This window comes from Fundulus heteroclitus, chromosome 15 (assembly GCF_011125445.2).
Source record: "Fundulus heteroclitus isolate FHET01 chromosome 15, MU-UCD_Fhet_4.1, whole genome shotgun sequence".
NCBI lineage: Eukaryota > Metazoa > Chordata > Actinopteri > Cyprinodontiformes > Fundulidae > Fundulus > Fundulus heteroclitus.
The window spans coordinates 12,754,350-12,778,616 of NC_046375.1; the positions used below are offsets into that span (position 1 = coordinate 12,754,350).

At 41.1% G+C, this 24,267-nt stretch overlaps 1 protein-coding gene across 5 annotated transcripts in view; it reads left to right on the forward strand.

The window, feature by feature from the left end:
* Window positions 1–775: 775 nt before the first annotated feature.
* LOC105929529 (protein EFR3 homolog B) overlaps window positions 776–24,267 on the forward strand; it is a 46,967-nt gene continuing 23,475 nt past the window's right edge. For 2 of the 5 annotated variants that reach the window (XM_036147426.1, XM_036147421.1), the window contains exons 1-6: window positions 1,671–1,692; window positions 15,530–15,606; window positions 19,262–19,389; window positions 19,855–20,005; window positions 23,632–23,753; window positions 24,026–24,175. In XM_036147426.1, coding sequence (XP_036003319.1) covers window positions 19,283–19,389; window positions 19,855–20,005; window positions 23,632–23,753; window positions 24,026–24,175 — 530 coding nt within the window. In that variant the 5' untranslated portion in view covers window positions 1,671–1,692; window positions 15,530–15,606; window positions 19,262–19,282. Of the gene's footprint in view, window positions 890–1,670; window positions 1,693–5,967; window positions 6,104–6,281; window positions 6,369–15,529; window positions 15,607–19,261; window positions 19,390–19,854; window positions 20,006–23,631; window positions 23,754–24,025; window positions 24,176–24,267 lie in introns of those variants that run through there. The other 3 variants (XM_036147424.1, XM_036147425.1, XM_036147422.1) reach the window with 3 other exon arrangements.

Here is a 24,267-nt window from a genome sequence, read left to right on the forward strand (position 1 = left end):
GTGTCCACTTTAATATACGATTTTATACAATTACAACTGTTCTAAGAACATTTATGCAACCTTATCGTCCTAGTATACCTCAAACTTATGTTAACAACAGGATGTGAGCTGATTATGTCCGAGCTGGATGTCAATACAGCGATGTCCAAGGGGGGTTCCCCTGGTGCCTGCCCCCTGGTGGGTTATCATCACGGCTAGCAGCTAGGCGGCAGCTGCTCGGGGCTACAGGGTTTTAATGCTGGTCCTGGGCTCTAAATACACCTTAACTCGTCATTTCCCAGACACTTTGAGGATTTGTTGTTTCCGCTTCATGGTAAGAAACGGCTTTGCTGTCACCCATCCACGTAATGTCAGAAACAGCTGAGAGGTTAACAAGTAGCACGAAGACTCGTTTGGGTTAACAGTGTTGTTGATGGGAGCAGGCTTTTGTTTTTTTATTTTTTTTTAAGTTCACACGACTTGTTGCCGTCCACACCTCTTCAAAATCAAGGCAAATGAGGTAGCCGGCGAGGTTTCAGCTACCGTTATAGCGATGCTAGCCTCCAGCAAGTTCACATTCACTCCCATAACCTCGCCGTCCGCGTTGTTTGTTAAAATTCACCCGCTTCATTTCGCTAAAGTGCTAAAAAAACAACCGCGAACCGTCGATCCGACTGACTGAGAAATGTTTTATTTTATTTTATTTTTTTAGATGTTAGCAAAAGCATAGCGCGCAGCAGCTAAATTGGGAATTAACTGCCGTTAGCAGGCCGAGGACAAGCCGGCGGTTTTCCTGATCGTCGGAGGCCGAGGCGGAGCCCCGCCCCAGAGCTGAGGCGCCACCCGACTCTCCTGTCTCCTGGACACTGGAGGAGCAACGCCGCCTTGTGGCCGAAATCCGTCATGACAGGTGAGTAACGCCCATCGACTTGTGACACCTAGAGATGAACCAAGAGAGACATTTAAGATCATTTGCGTATTAGTGTAAATGTACTCAGTGGCTGCTGAAGGAAAGAAGCTACCTTTTTCTCTTTTTAAGGGTCGAACCTTGTTCCAGATTAATCCCCCGCAGCTCACGTTTTTTTCCCAGAACTTGGCACCCACATCACATTCAAGTCCACATTCCCCGCGCCTCAAGCCCACCGGACTGAATGACAGTCCCACGGTGGCCCTGGTTCCCAGCCCGTATCCACCCTCCTCTCCTTGTGGCTGAATAGTGAGCCCCATTGTGTCTGTGAGATGTTTTTTAATGAGCGAGATGCAACACTGAGGCTGCCGCTGCCATCTGAAGGATTTGTGGCTAATCTATCGGTTGATGTGGACGACTTGACGGACGTACGCGTTTGTTTGTCTTCAGCAGAGATTGATTGGTGCACGTCTGTGAGAGTGTTGCAGAAGTTGGTTTTTGGTACTTCAGGTTTGTCAGTGCGTGCTTTGGCGTCGCCCTTTTTTGCAACTACGCTCCGTTTTTGTGTTAGATAGCATCATCTCTGGTGTCTTTTTTAAAACAGCAAATCTGTTGTTATAAGTTGGTACTTTTGGCTTTGGTTTTTCGGAGTTGCTGTGTCCGGGTAGAGAGGAGTAGTGTGTGTGTCTGTGTGTGTGTGTGTGTGTGTGTGTTGGCCGCTATGCCTCTGCCTGCAACCGATGCCCCAGCCCCTCAGAGGCTGGCACTGGACTGTCGTACCCTTCTGGACCATCGCGTTGGCAAGGGTAAGGAGAAAAAAACACACCGCCTCCTTTGTTCTCTGTCGGACGCACGCAGAAAAGGAGAGCTTTAAAAAGGAACTTCTCTCCGTCGTCGTCGTTGTTTAGCCGTGAGGGGAAAGGGAAAAAATTCCCAGCCGCGCTAAACTTTTCTGCCAAGGGTTTTCTCGCTTCTTTCTCCTTGCTAAGAAAATGGAAATTGCGTCATTATTTTCTTGGGAATTGAAACACGCAAGTAGTTCCAAACTTAGAGGAGCACTGGCTGCGGTAGAAGAAGACATAACTTTACGGTTCCTAGGCAGTCTGGAAAAGTAGGGAATTAGATAGATAGATAGATATCTTTGTCAAGTGCGTACAGAACAAAATTTCGTTTGCATACAGCTTGAAAAAAGTCACTCTTGAAACCACTCTCAAAAAATCACAGTAGATTGCACTATTTTTCAGGATAAAGATGCAGCAGCGATTTATGTAAAACAGTTGAAATAAAAAAAAAAAGTAAAACTGTAGACAATGCAGGGGAAATAGACGGTGTGCTATTCACGTGTGGTACAGAGTCCATTTGTGGCTTCAGCATTTCAGAGTTCATTTTGTGGCTTGAGTAGAGTTTCTTTCCCAGGTTGGGTTAAGTATGGGGGAAAAATTTAATAAAATTCAACGTGGACAACAGCTTTTTTTTTTTTTTTTTTTACCCCTACCCCATTATCTAAGAGACCTGTTCTTCCTGGCCACTGTGGTCAAAAAGGGACTAAAACTAACAGAAGAGTAGAATTCTGATTACATTCTCACGTAATTTGAACAAAAAATAAAACTGTTTGATTTTTTTTTGTCAGCCAAACGTAATTAAAACTCCACATTTTCTCTCAACAGGGAGAAATAAAATGCCCACCCATGTCCTTGTTGCCAAAAGGCGGCCTTTGAGTAGGCCAGCATGGTTGTTTTGGGTCCAGGGAAGGAAAACTGGGGAATTCACAGGAAGCACATCCAGGCGTTAGGAGACTCTGCTGCCATTGAAGTTCAGACCGGAGGCTTTTCTGGCTGCGAGGCGGCCGTGCTAATGAGTTTGGGGGTGGGTGGGGGGTTTGAGCGGTGGATTGTTCAGGTGGTTTCTCAGATTAATTCAGATATAAATGCTCTGTCTTTTTAATGTTGCTCTCAAGAATCTTAACACGCTGACTGCTCTGCGAGCATGAAATGCAGCTTTTAATGCCCTCACCCTTAAGGCGAACTTCCTGGATGTTTCTCCGCGTGGAAGCATGCTTTTATTTTTAGCAAAGGTCTGTCTGCCGCCTTTTATTTTTAGGCATATCTGATCAAAAGTCTTTTGACTACAGACTGTAATCCAGATTTTCTAAGGATAGCCATTTGCAAACAAAGATCAGCTCAGAAAAATCACTATTCTGTAGACGGAACATCCGTATTTTGTCAGCATTACATGCTGTAGTCTACTTTAGTGGTGTGCGGTTGTGCGCCTCCTAACTCACCCGTCATTGACCTTGTGGACACGGCGGTTTCTGTTCTTCTTGACGGCACTAGATCATCCGTCCCGATTAAACTCTCCGCAGGACAGCTTAATGGTTTTAGATGCATATAATCTGACTTGACACCTAGAGCTGCTGTCGTCAATAAATTCACAGTTTGCATCTGCTGAAAGTGTCTTCGTATGGAGCATTTTTGCGAAGCGTTTGCATGGAAACTCTGTTTATTTATATATATATATATAGTGTGTGTTTATAGTGGCTACAAAACTTGCAAAAATCTGCTCTCCTGGCTAGTAGTGCATCTTTGGTTTTGCGCTACCCTTCCAGTCTGGCAGCAAATGTATTACCGCCTGTGCTGCAAACGTCACTGTAACGTGGGGAAAAAACGGATTCTTAGATCGTCAAAATAATATTCGTAGTTTAATTGGTTTTCCTGGCCAAGCACACTGAAATTAGCCTCGTGAGACCATCCTGATCTGGTGAGCTTTCAAGGTTTCACTCGCAGATCAGTCTGGCTACTTTCCGTTAACACAGTTAGTGTCTCGCGACAGTTCAGTCTAAAGAACATGGCGGCTTCAGCCAATGAAACTAGCGTTAGCGTGGCTATCGAGCAAGTTTTATCGGAATTACAGAGTATTTCTTTGCTGAAAGAAGAGCAAAACACTGCTCTGGAGGCTTTTCTCAGAGGAAAAGATGTTTTTGCTCTTCTCCCGACCGGTTTCGGCAAGACCTTGTGGTTGTGTTTTCGTCGTCGCTGTCAGTACGTCATATGCTTCGTTGATCTGATTGGTTTATTTGGCCCGTCTATCACCAACATAGGCCAATCAGCTAACCAGTATTTTCGCCCCTTCCCAAAATTACTTCAACGGAAAGTTTCCAGATGGATAATGTGGAACAAATCTATCTGGCGAAGTCAGGTTACACTGAAATAGGCTGCAACATAAAAAAAAATAAAAATAAATTTAAAAAAGTCCATGACTCCACGCAGAATTTAAAGGCATACTATGCAACATTTTTCAGTTAATTAATGTGTTCCATACCGTTTTGGATGATAAAATGAGTCATTTCAGATCGAACAAAAGGTTTTCCCGGCCGCCCTGGGGGTCTGTTGGGGAAATACCGTACTTGCAATTGCAGGAGCCCTCGGCCCGCACACACAGAAGTCTCTCTTTACGGCGAGAACTCCATGTGTTTTTGCCCTGCCATTCACTATATGCACGCGCGAAAGCAACAACAAAGAACCGCGTGTTAACGTCAAATAAACATGCAAGCATATCGAGTTTTATTATTATTATTATTATTTTTTTTTTTTTATGTTGGCGAGACGCTACCGCAGCGGCGGCGGCGGCGGCCTCGCCAAGATAGCGCTGCAGGAAGCTTGATGTTCATACCTTCACTGTGTTAGTCATTGTTTGTACTGCTGTTTTTTTTACTTTTCGTTTTGTTCGCCTGTCTGCTAAGCTCAAAACAACCGCGCCTGGCTTGACACCAGAGAAACCAGAACAGCTGAGCATCTTTACGACAGTGCACTTTTACTTTCACCCTCTGTGGGGGGCCTCGCTGGAAAATCAACCCCGGTTGCATAGTATACCTTTAACCGATTGCTGTCAGAGGAATTACAAATGTGATCAAGAGTTGAATTTTGTCTAGGAATCTGATTCCTCCCTGTTTATTTTTTTATCTCCCACCGTAGCTGCTTCCCAAAAAGGTCATGGCTGACGGTCTTTCGTTCTTGGCATTGTACGACAACATCTGGTTTCATAGGGTTGCCAGCAGGCGAAATTTTGCCTGTACTGTCTGAATGCAGTGGGGGGGGGGGACCTTTTCACCTCGCGTTTCCAAACAGTGTTGTCGCTTGTCGTGAGGATATATGCAAAACCCTTCAGGAAGAGGGTGCATAGGTGGACGATGCTGCTGACTTGATCTTTATGGTGCAGACGATGCTTTTGATTTGTGTTTTTCCATCCATCCATCCCACCAATTGCAGCACAGTGCACGCCTCAGTTCATCTGACTATGCAGGTAGTAAGGATGATATAGTTAAAAAGAAAAAAAGTGCAATCAAAATGTTTGCATTGTTTCTCTTGCGTGTTTTAGAAAATGTGCATTGTTACGTAACGCTGTCTTTTCTACCATGTCTGCACTAGACAGGCCTTGTAATCAAAATACATCCCGGTGCTGAAATAGTTAGAAAATTCTTAATTTTTCTCGCCAGAAAATAAAAGGGATGAAAGAATGGCGGCGTGAAGTTACGTAAGCTGTGTTAAACAGTAACTAGAAGCATAAATAGGAGGGAAAGAGGGCCACTGACCAAAGGAAGGAGGAGGTGGCATGGCTGGGAGGTCTTCTCGCTCTCCATCCATCTATCTCTTCACTCATCTATCACTCCCATCCGTGTGTTGTTTTCTGATTTATGAGACGTGACGACGCCACTTGGAAATCTGGTTTCTAACGCTACCTGCACTGCTCTGTTGACGAGGAAAGCTGTCGCAGAAAAGAGTGGGGAAAATCCAAGGTCATCACGCCGTGATTTCTCTCTGACGCTGTCTTAAAGCCCCCCTTTTCGTGCGCAACTGTGCCTGCATGGCAGGGAGGGTGCGTGTGTGTGCGTGTGTGTGTGTGTGTGTGTGTCACAGTGTGCGATTTCCTCGCTCTGCACCAATCACGGCGCACGTTTGGATGCTTTTTAGCTCAAACAAGCGCACGTGCAGACATTTATGCCAGAGTGAGCGCTCTCTCTCTTGCTCTCTCTCTCTCTCTCTGTCTGTGTGTGTGTGTGTGTGTGTGTGTGTGTGTTCATATGCGATCGGATCTGTGTGCGTCTCCCAGCGCCACTCGGCACAGCGGTGTGTCTGAATGAGGAACTGAAGCCGCGCTGAGGAAACATACAGTTCTTGTAGTGAAAAAAAAAAAAACTCCCCACATCACCGCCGATGTACGGTAAGAACATCATTCATTCTTTTTTTTTTTTTTTTCTCCCCCCACACCGTGCGTTTTTTCTGGGCTGCCGGAGCGTGTGAGCAATGCCACGATCTCGCGTCCAGCCAGTTTTACTACATTCTGCAGAGGCTTTTCCTGCTTAGTGACGGACCAGAGCTGCTACCAGAGTGTTAACGTCTCCCGACGGCGCGGAATGGGAACTCGGACCCATTCAGTTTCATTACCGGACCCAAAGAGGAGGCCGCTTTGAGGATGTACCTTTTCTGTAAATGGACCTTCGTTTGCTTAAATCTTTTTTTTTACTCGTATTGTTATTTTTCTGTGTGGGGGAGAGTATTGTTTCTTTAAAAGTGCTGACTTGATGTGTGACATGTAGTCTGAACCATTCATAGGTTGTGCATTTTCTCTGGTGAAGGATTTCTGAAACTGTAGTCTTTTGTGTTTCCAGATCCAGATTATAGATTTTTACACGTACACTAAATTCTTAAGAGATCAGATACTCTGCGTGCTATAAAAAAATAGAAGAAGAATGGCAATGAAGCCTTTTAATTTAGTGTGCCCTAGCTGAGTTTTAGGGGCCTTCTTTCAGGGACGTGTTGTGTTGTGTTGTGTGTCAACGCAGCTTTATGTCTTGAGAATTTGTCGGCCGTCGGCTTGTTGGTCTCTTTATACCGGCTGTGTGCGTTGCCGCCCACGCGGGACCGAGCGTGTGCTCCGACTTTGCCTCGCTGCTGCATAATTTATGGGCTGAACGTGCGGACTGGATGTATGTCCACAGGAGTCTGTAGACCGGGGTAGAAATAAGGAGGGATTGATTGCTTGCTGGTGTTGCATATCCACCGCATTTGAATTTGTGTCACTCTCTCGGCTCTTTCCCTCGAGGCGCACACAAAAATTTCCTCGGCGTGTGTCACGCTCGTGTTACACTGGCAACCCGCTGTCGGTGATACTCAGCCGTTCTCCCCCGTGTCCCGTAAAGCTTTCCCAAACTTTCGGCTACAGCTGATGTGCTGGATGTTGTCTGATGAGCTTTTGCTCGTTAATTTTGCGTGCTTTCTGCTCAAGGATCTCTTTTGTGCTCAAATTCCCCCTTTGAAGATGTTTGGAGATGTTAAAAATAACTCAAAGTTGCTCAACCCCCCCTGCTGCTCTTATATAATGACAATCCTAAAGGCCAGTATGCTTCGTAATAGTTTTGAACTGACGTGTATTTATGCCGACGACGACGTATTATACTTTGCTTCTATATAACGGTGAATATCCGGTTAGTGTGGCCTGCAAAATGCTACGGTTCTTTCTTTTTCTCGCAGATTTAGACGCGTTTCATGTTCTGTTACTCAGATTTGTGTTCATGGTTACAGAAATGTTTTTGTGAACAAGGATTTCTGTAAATTTGTTAAAATCCATGTATTTATTTCCGTGTTATTTTTTTTCTCGCTTCATCTTGCTTTTGCTCTGTGTTCTCGTCTCGCAGCATAATGTGAAAATATTAAGCTGACATCCAGGGGAAAATGGAGAGGGTAATCTTTTAATGTACCCGCGCATTGTTGGGAGGATAAAAATAAATTTGTGATTGGCTTGTTCCCTTGCTTTGGTTTTTTTAGGGGTTGGGGACCCGTCGCATCAGCGTACATTAAGCGCTTCACAAAGGCCTTAATGGGATTTTATGTGCTAGACCACAAAGTGGCACTTAATTTTAAAGTGGATGGATAATCATTCCATGTGTTTCACCCCCTTTATTCAGATACCCCTTATAAAAAAATCTGTCCAACCTGTTTCCCTCAGAAATCATTAAATTAGTTGATAACCCTGTAGAGTTGTTCTGGCATTGCCTCGGCTGTGTTAGACAAACAGCATAATCGAGACCAAGGAAATCAGAATCCAGTTTATTTGTGAAGCTCATTGGGGAAAAAAAAAACAAGTTTAATCGAATTGCTATACAGTAATAAAAAGTTTTAAAAGACAAAGAACAAAGACATAAATACAAAAGAACCGTCATAAAAGCAGAACAAAAAAAAATTGCTGCCTCTAAAGGACCAATTTTCTCCAAAGCAACCCATGTAGGTAGTCTATGAACTAGGGCTGGGTGATATGGCCTAAAATAAATATCGTGAGATATTGATCAGTTCAATGATGGTATAATTCACCTGGACTATTACAGCTAAATTCTCTCAATAGATGCAACTCCCAACTACACATATTCCCCTAACAGGGCATAAAGGTTAAAAATCAAGTGATAATAATTACTGTCAGCAGTAATGGGGACAAGAGTCTCTTCCTTGATGTCCCACGCAAACAACATCCTGGGAAATTTGGGGAATATGCCCTTTTCAGCACTCTGGGTGGGCAGTTTCCATTCGTCGTTGATGTAATGTACATTCAGACTAACGTACGGGTCCATTGTGCAACTGGACCAGAGATCAGACGCCGGCTGCTCCTCTTCTTCGTCGACCAGCTCTATCACCACTGCAGCTTCCACATGACTTGACCCTAGTCATGTAGATAAAAACGAGCCTACCTTTAAATACCGGGAAATTTTCGGTTTATCGCCCAGGTCTATTATGACACAGGCCATAAAAAAAGTTTGAAAACCAGCACATCACTTCTTTTATGTCTCACAGTTGCGCGATACTTTGTGTTGCGTAACATCCCGATAAAATCCGTTTTTAGTTGTGTTTTTTTTTTTTTTAACGTCACAAAACGGGGGGCAGAAGTTCATGGATTGTTTTGCGAGCCGCTGTATAGTCAGCCACGTAAGGAGGTCTGTTTAATGAGGGCTTAGAGATGTGTCTTTTTTTTTTTATCTACACGTTATATTTAAGAGTGACTCATGCTGTCTGTGTGTGCGACCATGTTTGTTTTCTGAGTTTATTATTATAGCGTTCACGAGTGTCCGCGTAGGTGTCGAGGAGCTCGGCGTGTCGCCCCTATCTGTGTTGGTCAGAGTAGGTGGATGTCGTGAGAGCCCCCCCCCCCCCCCCCCCCCCCCACCACCCCTGGTATGTGTGGTTTTTATCGCTGTCATGCAAATCCTCATCCACCCACCTTGTTGTGCTCCCTTACCACACCAGCCCCATCATTAGAAACCCACAGAAAAACGGTTAGCCTTATTTTGCTGTCCTACCAGCTGAGCTCATCTCGCACCGGACTTACTGATAATGAGTCAGTTTTTTAACACACACATTACAAAAAAAACAGACGCGTGTTCGACAGTCAACCCTTCCACCTAGCCTAAAATAAACACCCGCTGGATGCGTCGTAAAATGCAAAAACGCAGGCCGTTAGCCGAGTATAGGGAGCCTACGTCAACAAGAAGCAGTGGAAGTACAAATGTTTGCTGTGCAGCAAAGGTTTTTTTTTTTTTTTCTTTTTTTTGAAACATCACATCAATTACCGCATCCACTGGGCTGGAAATTCATGTGAGTTATGCTTTTTTTTTTTTTTTTACGACGGCACCTGAGGAAATTTACTTTCGCACCTTCCAGAAATTAATTTCCTCTCCAGCCAGCCGAAAGGACAGGACAGATTTGTGCTGGATGGGGAAGATAAAATAAGTCGCACTAATCTGTGACTCATCTCAATCCACCTCCCCCCCCCAATTACACTCCACCGGTTTATCCCCACGCGTGCCGTCCTGGTCCGCGTCCCTTCTTGCGTTCTGCCTCACCGTCCCGTCCTCTCCTCCGCAACACCTTCGGGGACCTGCCGCATTTTCATTAATTCATCAGCGGCTCCGGCTCTCAGGCCCCGGTCCAGCGCTGCAAGGATGAGACGGAGAGGTGGAGAGGAAGTGGGCGCAGAGGGTTTATTAGTGTTTGAAGTGATGGAGGAGAAATGCTATGAATAGACGCACCAGCTCTTTTGAGATAAGCCCCTAACACAATTCCTGCTGTGGAGTTCAAGCTGCGAGCGGAGAAACTGCTTGAAATGGAGCAACTCTTACAGTAAATATGTTTAAGAATGTGTTTTGTATTTTTTTTTCTTTCATAAAAAGATTAAAGAATGTCCCTTCTCCACCTGGTGTAGGTTAGTGGTAACTAAGTTTGGCTTGAGCAGGTATACAGCTTTCATCGCTAAAAATAAAATGGTTATACAGCATCACACTATTTACACAAAATATTAGGCATTTCAGTTTATAATATTGTTATTTATAACACTTGTTTCTCATTTTGATACTTGGATTTCACCAAAAATGTAAAAGATGTCTTTGCTGGTTTATTGGGTAACACAAGTATAACAAGCTGATATTGGGCGATTAAGTCGTTGAGCTGTTTGGTTGGTTAGCTTACTTGCAACAGTATATTTAAAATAATACAAGTTATTTTGAAGACCTTAAAATACTTCTCCGCGTTCATGAACACAAACCAGGACAAGGATGTGCTGCTATTCATACTATTTTTATATCAGAGATGCGCAGTTTTCACTCCAGCCACATAGGGGGCAGTAATGCACTGTTCACTCCGAGGAGGTAGATAAGTTAAAGGTAGAGTGGACGATTTTTCCGGAAAGAATGACTTTTTTGGAGGGTATCAATTTTATGTTTGTGTCATTCTATCATCTTTATTATTTGTATCATTATCCATGAGGGATACATTATACAAAAACAAAATTACTAAATGTACAAATACAGCCGACTTGAGTCTCAGAATACCTTTTAAAGTCACATATTAATGCAAAATCTTTTTTGAGTCTGCGATGAACTGTTCAACTGAACATGAAACCTTTTTTTTTCAGGAGAGCTTTTAATTGAACTCTTTCTTTTACTTTTTTTTCCATGCTCTCCATGTGTTTTTATTTTTTAGCACTTACCCTTTTTACTATGTAACACTTTGGGAATTTATTTTAAAAAAATATAAAGTGCATTACAAGTCCAAAGTATTATTATTAATAACAATACGTTGTTAATACCAATAACAATGTACAAAACACTGCTCTATGTTGTGTTTTGTACATATGAACAGCGCTGAAGCACGCTTTCGTATGAACACTGCAAAGTAGTACGTGTACTAACAGATTATAGGTTACATAAATAATAGAGAACTGCTAAAAACTGTGCTAGGTTTCACAAAATGTTGCTGGAGTTGCAGCAATCGTGAATGCAGAAGTCGGGTAATTATCATTTTGCACCAACTTTCTGGTCCAGTTGAAATTTCCGACTCGGAGGCCGGAAATTCAGAGAATTTAATGCAGTAATTCTTCAAAACCTTAAATACTTTGATACCTGTAATCACTACAACGCCTAAGATAAGTCATTTAAAGCTTTTGAACTCTAGGTCCTAAAACATGGTCTCATACATGCAGGCTATTCTATAACAACAAACAGACTTTTCTATTAGATCAAGACATTTATTTGTATATTTCTACGGTTTAAAGCAAACTTTGTGCTTTTCATGACGGAGGAGTCGGCTAGTCTGTGCCCAGCGGTAACTCTGAGATATTTATTCAGTGTTAGAGCTTTAGACATGCACAGATTGTTGGTTATTTATCGAGGATGAAAATGGCTGGGATTTTATTTTTTGGGACAAATGGCACCAGCTGACAGCTGGTCTGGGAAATCTCGCCTCTGTTCGAGTTTGGGTGTTTTTTCTAAAAAAGCGCCTCTTATCATGAGCCACAAGACTATCCGTGTTAGTTAAAAAGTGTTGTGCTTTTTACCTTTTTTTTTTTTCCTGGGGTTTGTGTGTGAGCACCTGAATAGTGTTGAGTCAGTTTCCTTTAGGGAAGATGCAGCGTGCTGTTTCAGGGGACGGTAATTGGGCAGCTGCTAAGCTTGTTAATAATGGGTCAGTGTGCTCTCGTAATGGGGTTTACTGTCACATTAGCGAGAAGGCCGTCAGTCTATGTAACAGCCACTGTTATATCTTATAATGTTTTTTTTTTCATGAATTAAAAGAAGATAAATGTTAGACTTTATATAGAAAGAATCAAAGAACTGCTCTGCCTTTGCCTCGTACACGTTTCCTTCTGTCTGTTTGAACTATCCAACGATCATAGCCCTTATTACTCAGCTCCATGGCTGACAGTGGAGTGACCTACTTTTTTCCATTAGATTTTAAGGCTCTCTAACTCACATGGTGAATGGAGGATGTTTTTTTTTTTTTTTTATATGGACCTGAGAAAATGGATAAAAGATTCATTTAGGGTTTTTGGAGGTTATCCCTTTTTTTTCTCCGTGACTATACCTATGACTCACCACTGCTGAATTCTCTCAGCCAATCAGATTTCAGCTCTGTCTGGCTGCTTGGTTTGTCTCTCAAATGCAAAGTCAGAAAAAAAAAAAAAAACATCTTTCTTCAGGTAGTCACTGCTGCACGACTTTTTTTTTTTTTTTTTTTTTTTTTAAGGGTTGGATGCGTCTGTTCCTGTGAATCTTCATGTGTGTGTGTCTCTGCGTGCACGTTTGTGTCTGCAGCCAACTTTGAGCCTTTCTTTGCATATCTAACTTTTGGAGGATGTCAGCATTTTTATTTGCCGCATTATTGTTTTGATAGTTTCAGTTGTCACACTTGAAGGCAGGTTTTTTTTTAAGGCTCTCTTTCTAGCAGATTGTGACTCTACCTCTTTGTTGAACATTTAGTGTGAATGAAGTTGGTCATCATGTCACTGTAGAGAGATAAATGAGTCGAGAGCAAAAGGAGAAGCAGTTTAAGGGAACCTACTAGTTGAATTGTCTCTAAATTACAATATTTCCTATTTTGATATAATTGATACTAAAAAGTAAATTAATTATTTAAATTTATTAACTTGTCTCAAAATGTATGCCCAATTTGTCAGACTTCTCCCCAACATTACTTATTTTATTTTCTAAAGCTATTGGAGGCTAATGTGACTAATAATAACATGGGTTATGCTGGAGCCAGACAGAAGCTGACAATCAGAGCGGAAAAAAGTAGGAACCCGTGGTTTTTAGCGGATCACTGAAGAAAATATTAAGCCAAAGATAGAAACTGGACAGGGTAGTTCCTAAATACTTACGCTAGTTCCCTGTCTGAAACAGAAGTGATCCACACCATTAAACTGCCATCATGGTAGGCAACACTAGACAATCACCATCATCATGGCTTCCAAACACAAAGTATATTGATACTATTGACCAATGTGCAAGAGAACGACGCATCCACCAAATCGCTGCTGTCGGGATCGACTCGTATGATGTAGAGAGCAGAAACATGTCAGACGACGTGAATAAACCGCCTTAGATATCTTACTATGACATAGTTTATTACTTAGTGAAGTAAAGCGACAGTGTAAACCACTGAGGACATCTTTGATGACAGTCTGGAGCGTGGCAATGCAAATAATGCTTAAAATGAGAATATACCTTTTGGGGAACACGCTGGCATAGCGAGAGTTTACCATCTGGAGATTTAGCTTAGCTTAGACAAGGTTAGCGCAGCTATAAACCCCCCCTTTTGGACAACATAAGCTAACGCTAGCTTTTATTAGCTTGACGAACAGCCCTCTTTCACCCAACATGAAAAAAAAAAAAAAAACATTTCAAACTAAAACTTAAAAATTTAATAAATACTCCTCGGTAGTCAAAGTTACTCAGCTGTTTCCAAAGCGATTCTGCCTACCAGCATGGCGGTTAGCGACAGATGCCCGTGGTTTTTCAACGTCACATGAGAACTAGTTGCATTCGTTTACACTCTTAAACAATAAAATAAAAAATTTTGTATTTGCTAGTTAAACGTTTGTTTTGAAACACTGTTTATTTAGATATTTAATAATCCTTAATCTATCCCACAGTAGTAAAATTTAGTTGCATTAACATTAAATTGATAGACAAATGAAAGCACACATTGGTTCACCATGAAATTCTGTCTGGGGGGCTTTCTTCCGCTTTGCTTTTCGTTAATATCACAGAATACAGTTTTAGTTGAACAGCCATGTTCTGTCTCAGAAACCTTAAAGGCAAAGAAACCTTTAAGGTTTCTTCAGAAACCTTAAAGGCCGCACCGCACAGCCTCTCCGCTGACATTTTAAACTTCATAGTTGAGCGCACTTATTGCCCATTTCTTTTGAGAAATTTCTGCATTTTCCACAGTAGCACACTCCTGTCAGGCCGTGGTGCAGAGAGGCTCCAGGAGCTTGAGAGTCGCAGCTTCCTTGGAGACTTCTTCCCCGCTGAGCAGTTTATAGTGACGTCCCGTACGCGCTTTTTAAACTAAGCTCTCCACGTATTTGTCCGCGGACTCATGTACGTCTTATTATGTGGGAGCCTAGAGACAGAATTAGCTCAGGGTGTGATCTGGCGCTATTTAGAAAGGGTAATTTTAATAAAATTACCCTAATTATGAACACGCACAGATGTATATTAATTTACTACATGCCCTGACCTTCTTGGGGGGGCGGGCAATTTTGATGGCAGGGTGGGGCGCCCCGTTTGGTGAATGGCAGGCAAAACACGGCTAAGACTAAACAATTATAATAAAATGAAATGATGGCTTCACTAAATCAAAGGTAAACACTTCCATGAAGGATATTAACGGTTATGCTACGCGTTATATTGTCTACTATTTTGCCAAATAAGGGAGGTATATGTTTTTCTACACTAGGGCTGATTTGTCCCCTACTTCCTGGTTTTGCCCTAATTATGGGGGTTAAAATATTGTAAAATTTCAATTAATCGTATGTCTTGCCCTGTAGCTTTAAGAAATGTTGCTGCGGAATCAAATGTAGTATTGTGCATTAGGGCTGTGCATAAAAATTGATATAAACATTAATATCGATATTTTTAAAAACGATTTAATATCGATATTCTGGCTTTCAATATCGATATACCTCCCAACCTCTAGGGGGCGTTATTACAGCGCAACCATTACAGTTCACAGCGAAGGAGAGCGAGGGAGACGAATTTGTGGAACGGCCGACAGGATTTTAGAAGCTCCTTTCTCCCTAAAATCAGATGTTTGGGCACATTTTTGGTTTCTGTGACACGTTAAATGCATTGAAGCAAATGCACTTTATTTTCCTGTTAATATGTCTGTGATCAATAAATAGAACATAAACATAATATTTGGCTGATTGTGGTGATTGAATCACTGAGCATTAATTCAAAGTAATAAATATCGATATTGGAATCAAATCAAGCTGAGCTATGTATCGAGAATCGTATCGTATCGTGAGCTGTGTATCGAGAATCGTATCGAATCGGCTCATCCTAGATGATACCCAGCCCTATTGTGCATCTAGTATTTTCTTGTTTTCATTATCAAGCTTGAATTTCTACCAACTAGTCTCTAACATCATTGGAGTGCATCTGACTTTATTGCTTTTTGTTTTATCTGTAGAGGCACCGTGTGGGCAAACGGAGCAGCTTTCAAAAAGATACGATTGAAATAAACCACCACTTAGTTTTATAGCATTGTTATTACATAGCCATGTCTAATTTTGTCTCTTTTTGTCTGCATCTCTCTCCCTCAGGGGTCTGTGGTTGTTGCGGGGCACTCAGGCCTCGGTACAAGAGGCTGGTGGACAACATCTTCCCAGAGGATCCGGAGGTGAGGAACCTAGCTGCTGTTCTGTTTCTTCTGTGATGCTTTCTCCTGATGTGTTTTGCGTCGTTAGTCCTATATGCTGAGGGACTGCATAGAGTTCCTTGCAGAAGTGTTCAAAACCGTTAATCTTTCCCACATTTTGTTGCGGTGCAACAACCAACCTCGCTGTGTTGTGATGGGAGATAATGTGATGGGCCAACGTAAAGTAGATCATGGCTGTGAAGGAGACGGTACTAGATGACAGGTTCTTTTTTTTTAATAAAGAACTGCGTGATGTGCCTTTGCATTTATTCCCCTTTTTATCCCTAAATAAAATCAAGTGCAACTCAAAGGTCACCATATTAAGAGAGTCTGACTCTGTAATTTGCTCAGTATAAATAATAATAATCAGTGTAAGTACAGCTGTTCTGGAAAATACCCGAAGATTTATTGGAAAACATGACTGAACAAAGAGCATCGTGGAACCAGACAGGTCAGGGATGGAGTTGTGGAGAAGATAAAGCCAGAGTTATGTTAAAGAGACATGGCCGTCCTGCTGAAATGACAGGCCAAGCAAGGAGAGGGGGATAATGCCAAATGCATGCCACACTTTTCAGATTAGTTCTTTTAAAGCCCTTTTGAAAGTCGTGTATCTTTTTCCTTCCTTGTCATAATCCTGCTCTACTCACATAAAGTCCCACCAGATTCATTAAAATGTGTGGCAACGCGACAAGAATGTGAAGCAGTTCAAAGAGTGCCAAAGGTGCATCAGATAAATCTGATGGAGCTTTGTGAGTAACGCCTGGTGAAATAAATGCTCTTTTCCCCAGATTTACAACCGTTTTCAAATTGCCAAGCAAACGCGTAAAATATAATTTACTTGACTTAGGAAAAGTAACAAGGAGGTGGTGACCAAGGATAACAAAAACAATGCATGGACATGCAGAGCCCTTTTTAGATCTGTAATTTGCTGCAATTTCCTTTGATTAACTGGAATCTGGCTCTGATGACTCATAAAGAGTTAATTTTGGTGGAGATGAAGAGCTTTCCGTTAAAGCTGCGCTGCACCTGCATTAACTCTTTATCTTAAAAATATGTCAAGAAGGCCTATTACAGTTAAGCGCTGATATTTTTATACCTCAGTTCGCTACTTTTGGGCGTATGTAGCTGAGCACCTGCATCTTACGGTCCCAAAAAACTTCTTCCAAGTTTGGCTTTAAGCCGCTGTAACTCACGGCGCCCTGGTAAACTCTAACAAATGGAGCTATTTTCAGAGGTTTATTCTAATATGCTACTGACTGTGCATAGTCAGCACATTTACAGTACTTCCTGGTTTCCATAAATAACTGTTAGGAGTCTTTTTAGTAATTCAAATAGCATATTTGGAGCTGGATTATCATGTTTAGATTCAGGATCTCGGCCGTCGAGTGTTTCAGAGAAGGCAAAAAGCCTTCACCCTGTGCCAGTTACAGCATCGACTCTCTTGATTAGGAGAATCCATCTTGTTTGCAGGCCAGCATGAAAAGCTCTGGGTCAGCTAATAATACTAACGCTCCCTTTTGGCTGTTTGAATCAGAAAGACCCAGAGTAGCAGTAGGCAGTTTGATTTCAGTGCACCAACACTTGAATTAGTTCTCATATTTATGATATTTTTAATGCTTATTTGGTGGATGGATTACTTCATAGGCTGTGGTTTGATTTTCTACAGTGAATAAACTGTTTAAATTTCTTAAAGAACATTCACTCCCGTCCAAACTTATTGGGACGAGTTCTTTATTTTCACTGTAGAAAGCAAATATTCTGGTAGATTAAAGGCAACCATACCTATTTGCAAATAATTAGCAATAACTGCATCAAGGCTGTGACCTATTGACATGAGTTAAGCAGTTTTTCTTTTTTTGTGCTTTTTCCAGGCTTCCATTGCTGCCTGTTTAAGTTGTTTTTTTTGCCTTTTTATCTAAACTCTTCTCTTTAGCGGCTAATGTTTGTTTTTTATTCTAAACCGGACCAGTTCAGAACCTTCTAGTCTTGTCCCCTTGTTGTTTGTGCTGTGTTTTGGGTCATTATCTCTGTATGTGTTGAAGGAGCTGCCTTTCAGGTTGGTTGCACCTGTCTTTAAATGGGTAAAGGTTTATGCGGACCTCTGAGTTCGTTTTGCTGACTCCGTCAATGAAGATTAATGAGCTCAGCCCAAAAAGGAGCCTTGCACACCCAAGCTATGATAATTCCTCCGCTGTATTTATTTATTTTTTACAGTCGGGCCTGAATGGCTGCTATCTTGAGCAGCTCTTTTCTCTCTCCTAACTTTTTGGATTCCAATTTATATGCAAGTTAAATGTTTCCATCCCAAAGGAACAGTGAAAGCATTCCTTCATTTTCATCCACATTTTGCCTTAGGGGGATATTTAAATAATAATACTGCAAGCAAGTCATTGCCTTTCAAACTACGGAGTGAATTTTGTTCCAATATCGTTGCAAGCAAAGAACACGTTCTATAAATGGAAATTAAGAAGAACATTTTTTTTTTTAACTCTTAATGAAAAAAGGTTTTAAGAGTAACTGCTGTTTTCTCAGATTTTATTTTATCAAAAAGTAATTAATTTTTTTTTCCATATTTTATTTTTTTGTACTTTTAGTTTTTCAAACTTCTTTTTCCAAATTTTTAATTTTAAAGTTTAATTTTTTCAAATTTCTCTGATTTTTCAGATTGAGATTTATGAATTGCATTCTTTACTCTTTATTTATTTTGAAAAAATAAATCTGAGAAAACGCCAGAATTGCTCAAAACCAATTTTCTTTTTTATCTAGACATTATGCAAAGTTTAATTTCTGGATTGCATTTTTTTTTCTAATTGCCCTATACAAAAAATGTTTTTTTTATTTTTTTTTATTTTATTTCCATTTACAAAACATGTTCTTTGCTTCCAACAATAATGGAACAAGTAAATGACCAAGCCTAAACAGATTTTAGTGCGGTGGTAAACTAAAGGAAATCTTCTGAATATTCCAGGAATAATGATGATTTAAAGCTAGCTGACTTGCTGCAGTTATCAGAGGCATTGATAATATTGTGCCATTGTTGCTTTTTCTAAATATGACCAGTCATAATGAATTAAATATCTATTATGACGGAGCTTTTTCTACATTCATTCTTTAATTTCTGCTCCAAATGCAGTCGCACATCTTTCCCAGTCAAATAAAGTTAGTATTGTGTCTTTAAAGTCGACGGAGCCTGAATTTCTGTTTGCTCGTGTCAGGAATGCTACTTCTAGTTGTTCTGGGTTGAGTGAAAGTCGGATCTCTGTAGACTCGGTGCGTTTGTTTTTAGCTCACCCCCGTCCGTGATCAAAGTGAGCAGCAGTGAAGTAGGTCATGGGGGGGTAAAAGGGGAACTTGGTGATCCAGTTATATGCTTACATTTAAGTAGTTTGAATCGAGAAGAAGTGTTTCCTTTTTAAATAATTGGTTAGAGTAGCACAAAAAGTTCTTTACTGTTTTACATTTCCTATTGATACGTGATCAATATGTTACTCAGGAATTGATTATAGTGACCTTTACAGCATAAATATCTACTCTCTTACAATTACAGTGCTTTTTCTTCTTTTGTATTGACTAAAACATAATTATTATTCATTCTGGCTGCCTCTGGTCTTTCTGTCTCCTCCCATAACCCCTGTAGGATGGACTGGTCAAGGCCAATATGGAGAAGCTGACATTTTATGCTCTGTCGGCTCCAGAGAAACTGGACCGCATCGGGGCCTACCTGTCTGAGAGGCTGTCGAGGGACGTGGCCCGGCATAGATATGGGTAAGCTTTGACTTTCTTTTTTTTTTTTCTTTTATCAAAAAGAATCCGGTACTACATTGAATTCAGTGTTTGCTCCAAAAGCAATGTTTTGCAGATTTCCTGTTCCATCAATTTGCAGCAGGATTTAGATTTATCTTCATTAAAGCTCAAACTGTGCAATTCTGGGAAGAATTTCATACAGCCACGCTGTGATGTAATAAGACATGTGTCACGTATAATCCCCTTATATCACTGATCTGTGGACAACTCATCAAAGAGCTTAAGAAGATCTCCTTGGTGATGTATGTGGATGATATTTTGTGTCGTAAACGTCCTCAGCCATCAGTCGGCTCTGCCTACACCTAATTCACATGTAGGGGGGAGTTAGTTTTTACCACTACAATACTTTTCAATACTGATTTCCACTGCAAAAAAAGCCCGTATGTGTTACATTTTTATTTAATTTTTTTTGCTTTTCCTATTCAGGTATGTGTGCATCGCCATGGAAGCCCTGGACCAGCTGCTGATGGCCTGCCACTGCCAGAGCATCAACCTGTTTGTGGAGAGCTTCCTAAAGATGGTGCGCAAGCTGCTGGAGTCTGACAAAGCCGACCTGCAGATCCTAGGAACCAACTCTGTGAGTACTCTGGATGATAATAGTCTTTACCGTCAACTGCTTGTTTTAGATTCCCTAATGTCGTAAAGCAACACATGTGACTCTACTGCGCCGACCGGCATCCTTTTTTTGCTACACGTTTGGGGACAATTTTTTGAAATTGGTTGAGGTGGTTTAAGGTTACTTGATGTTAATTTTTGTTCCGCTCAAAGCACATCATTCACAATTTAGATATGTTTAAAACAATCCCTGTAGTTAGTCAGTGTTATTTTCCTCATGTTTTAATGGTTATCATTGGAATAGTATTAGTGTTTTAAAATCAGGTTGCCATTAAAACTATATTCGGTTACTGCGCTGTTTAAAACTCTGTTTTTTTTTATTAAACTTGTAGTCTGAGACAGAAGCAGAAGGTGGTGAAAGTAAAGTGGGAGTTAGGGGTGGGCGATATATAGAAAATCTAATATCCCGATATATTTGGGCTATATCACGATACACGATATGTTCAAATAACCTTGAATAACAAATGTTTTTAGCCAAATAGTGCCTAAAGTCGCATTGACATGTCTCATATTAACGTGTCAATTTTTTTTTGTTTGAAAAATTGATTGCAAAACAAAAATGTATTTAAAATGTTTTATTTTAGCCATTTTTTAACCACAGCTGCACATAGAAGCTTTTCACAAATTACAATATTGTCACATTAGAGCTCCTTCATGGTCAACACTGGACCTTAAAAAACAGAACATCCCAGCGGCCAAAAGGAACACCAAGGAAAAATCTGACACAAATAAACCTGAATTGTGCATAAGACATATAAATCTGTATAATATAAATGTGACAATCCCAAAAACAAAAGCTTGTATTGTGACTATAAAATCAACTGATCAGTCATATTCAGAGCATCTCAAAAATATTTCCGTTGCTCTTTAGGTGCTGGGAAAATTTTTTCTGTTATATTATATAGGATTTAGCAAAAGAAGACGCCAGTTTCAACAGTTTTACGGCTGGTTTAATTAAAGTTTCCTTTAGTGTGTGTGTGTGTGTGTGTGTGGGGGGGTCTTCATGTTGCACTGGATGACGTCTTAGGTGGAACAATTTTGTGCTACTGCTACCATTTGTGGCAATGGTGTTACGGCATGTTTTGCAAATTACTTGGATGTGATTTTACTTTTTCTAAACCTATAAGACATTTCTGCACTATTTCTTACCTATAATAAGACATGCAACATAAAAGTAAAATGCAAACTTGTCTGGTAAGATAATAAGCTGTGGCTTTCATAAAATCAGTAAAGACAGCCCGCAGCATCAAGTTCATCCCAGTGGATTTAGAGGCAACGGCCAATCAAAACCCCGGGTCGATCTATTTACCTTCATGTCGTAATTTCAAAGGGTACGAGAAATAAACCTTGAGAGGAGATGTGCGGTTTTCTGAAGGATCAGAGCTCAGCGGAGAAAGATGGGAAGAAAGAGTGATGAGTATCCTCCTATGTGGGAAGAAGCAGTCAGCGCTGTGGGCCGTGCCAGCCGAGGGCACCTAAAGGAAATTAAATTAACTATAGACTCCAAGTGCAGAGCTTTGCAGTCGGCTGTGCAGGCTGATGAGAAGCAGAAGCTTAACTCTCGTAATGCAGCACAAATCAGGAGCTTGATAAACGTCCTAATATGATATACTCAGCAGCGTCCCGATAGCTCATCTTTTTCCACATTCCTGTACTGAGCTAAATGGTTACAAAGTATTTCCTTCTTTTATTTCACCTCGCTGGATCTCTTTGTTACGAACAGTGCAAAAAAAACACATCTCTCTGTTCTCTTTGGTTTGAGTAACTATTCTTTAAAACTTTCAGTCAGATATGGGGATGTAAACAGCTGTCGTACAGAAACAAAGCGTCTGCAGGTCAGAGGCCGCTTCAAATCCACAGCAAAGGAGGAAATACGCCACTTAGCTTTTCATTTTAATCAATCAATACATTTACAGTAGAAGCATAATTCAATTTAATTTTATTTATATAGCGTCAATTCATGAAACATGTCATCTCAAGGCACTTTACAAAATCAAGTTCAATCATATTATACAGATTGGGTCAGATTATACAGATTGGTCAAAAATGTCCTATATAAGGAAACCAGTTGATTGCATCAAAGTCCCGACAAGCAGCATTCACTCCTGGGGAAGCGTAGAGCCACAGGGAGAGTCGTCTGCATTGTACATGGCTTTGCTGCAATCCCTCATACTGAGCAAGCATGAAGCGACAGTGGGAAGAAAAACCACCCATTAGCGGGAAGGAAAAACCTCCAACAGAACCGGGCTCAGTATGAACGGTCATCTGCCTCGACTGACTGGGGGTTACAGAAGACAGAACAGAGACACAACAAGAGAGACAAAAAGCACAGAAGCACACATTGATCTAGTAATCTGTTCTACATTAGATGGTAGTAGCGGGTGAGCCGTCTTCCCCTGGATGATGTCACAGTTAACAGAACGCCAGACCAGATGTACCTACTATGAAGATAAAAGAGAGAGAGCAAAAAGTTATAAGCAGAAATGATGACAAGCAATGCATAATTGAAGAACAGTAGAACTCGATAGTGAGAAAAAAATAATGTGCCACGAGACGCCTAAATTACATTGAAGTTCTAATTTCAGACGTGCATACGCTGTTGTTTGGCAGGAAGTAAACAGGAAAACAACATCCTGTGTCAAAGTTCACATCTGAAAGTATCCCAAAAGTCGAGTATGCTGCGGAGCTCTCTGCCTTTCTTCTCGCAACAGTTCGTCAGCTAGAGGAAGGAGGGCCAAGGCGCCGCTTCTGTTTGGTGCTCTTCCCATGAGGCCATAGTTCTTTTCAGAGCAGAAACACGCAGCGGTGGAGCGTACTTTGCAGCGTCCGGTGTAAATGTACGCTGTTAAAAGCACGGCCGTAAGCCTCCTTAAAACAGACTGCTGCAGAAGTTCCCTACAACATATAATTTCCCTTTTGGGATTAATAAAGTATGATTGAATTGAATGTTGTGCATTTATACCTGGAAGATGTTGACTATTACCGGCAGCTGGGTTCCTTTCAAGAATCAACAGCAGAGCATTAATGAGCTCACTTTGTCTAGTTAGCTGAAGGAATACTTAATATGATTTATAAAAACCTCTCCAAACTCACACATATTCATAGATGCAGGAAAGAAGCTTAATTAGTTTTTTTTTTGTTACTCTTTTTCAAACAATATTCTTTCTCTCAGGTTCTTCTCTAGTCCAGACAGTGTTTTTGAATGAGAGCATATATTAGCTGTTATTACTTACTACTTTGGTGGCCGCTCCTCATGTAGTCATTAACTTCAAGTACCCTTAAGATCCAGCTTGATTCTAAAAAAGAAAAAAAAGAAAGTCAGTTTCATAATTTATTAACTTGGATGTTTTGAAACTGAATGTCAGCCGGTTGACTTTGCTGACATTTACCAGCCCAGCAGGCGAGCCCCCCCCCCCTGCTCTGCATTATTCACTCCTAATTAGATGTTCTGGAGCTACAGTTTGACTTATATTGAGTTACATGGAGACAATTATGAGCAACTTTGGTTTGACAGAGGTGTCACATTGGTTTCAAAGTAATTGGGTGTTTTTTTTTTTTTCTCTGTTAATTTTCCTTTTCTCTTCTCAGTTTGTGAAGTTTGCTAATATAGAAGAGGACACTCCGTCGTACCACCGCAGCTACGACTTCTTCGTGTCGCGCTTCAGCGAGATGTGCCATTCAAACAACGAGGACCCCGACAACCGCACCAAGTATGCTAATAGATGTTCTTTTTTGTGATTTGGAGACAAAAATAACCAAGAACGGCTGTTTTTTAGATTAATTGGATAGTTGATTTTTTTTTTTAGTCTTTTCTTTTATAAACTCCTTTTTAAAGCATGGCAAAAAATAGACGCCTTGACATAACTTTAGCTACAATCAAGCAGTAGATAAAAATACACAGGGCTAAAAACGGCTCTCTTTTTATGCTCCAAGTTATTATTAAAGTAGCGCTTTTCGTCAAATGTCTAAATTTTGCCACCAGGATCCGGATGGCGGGGATCAGGGGTCTGCAGGGTGTGGTGAGGAAGACCGTGAACGACGAGCTGCAGGCGAATATCTGGGACCCCCAGCACATGGACAAGATCGTCCCCTCTCTGCTTTTCAACCTGCAGAGCGGCGAGCGGACAGAGAGGTGGGTGCTCACATGCTCTCTATTATGCACGTTGGTTTTTATCCCAAAGGAAAAGGTTTGGACCTTTTTACTAACACCCTGTTTCACCCTGA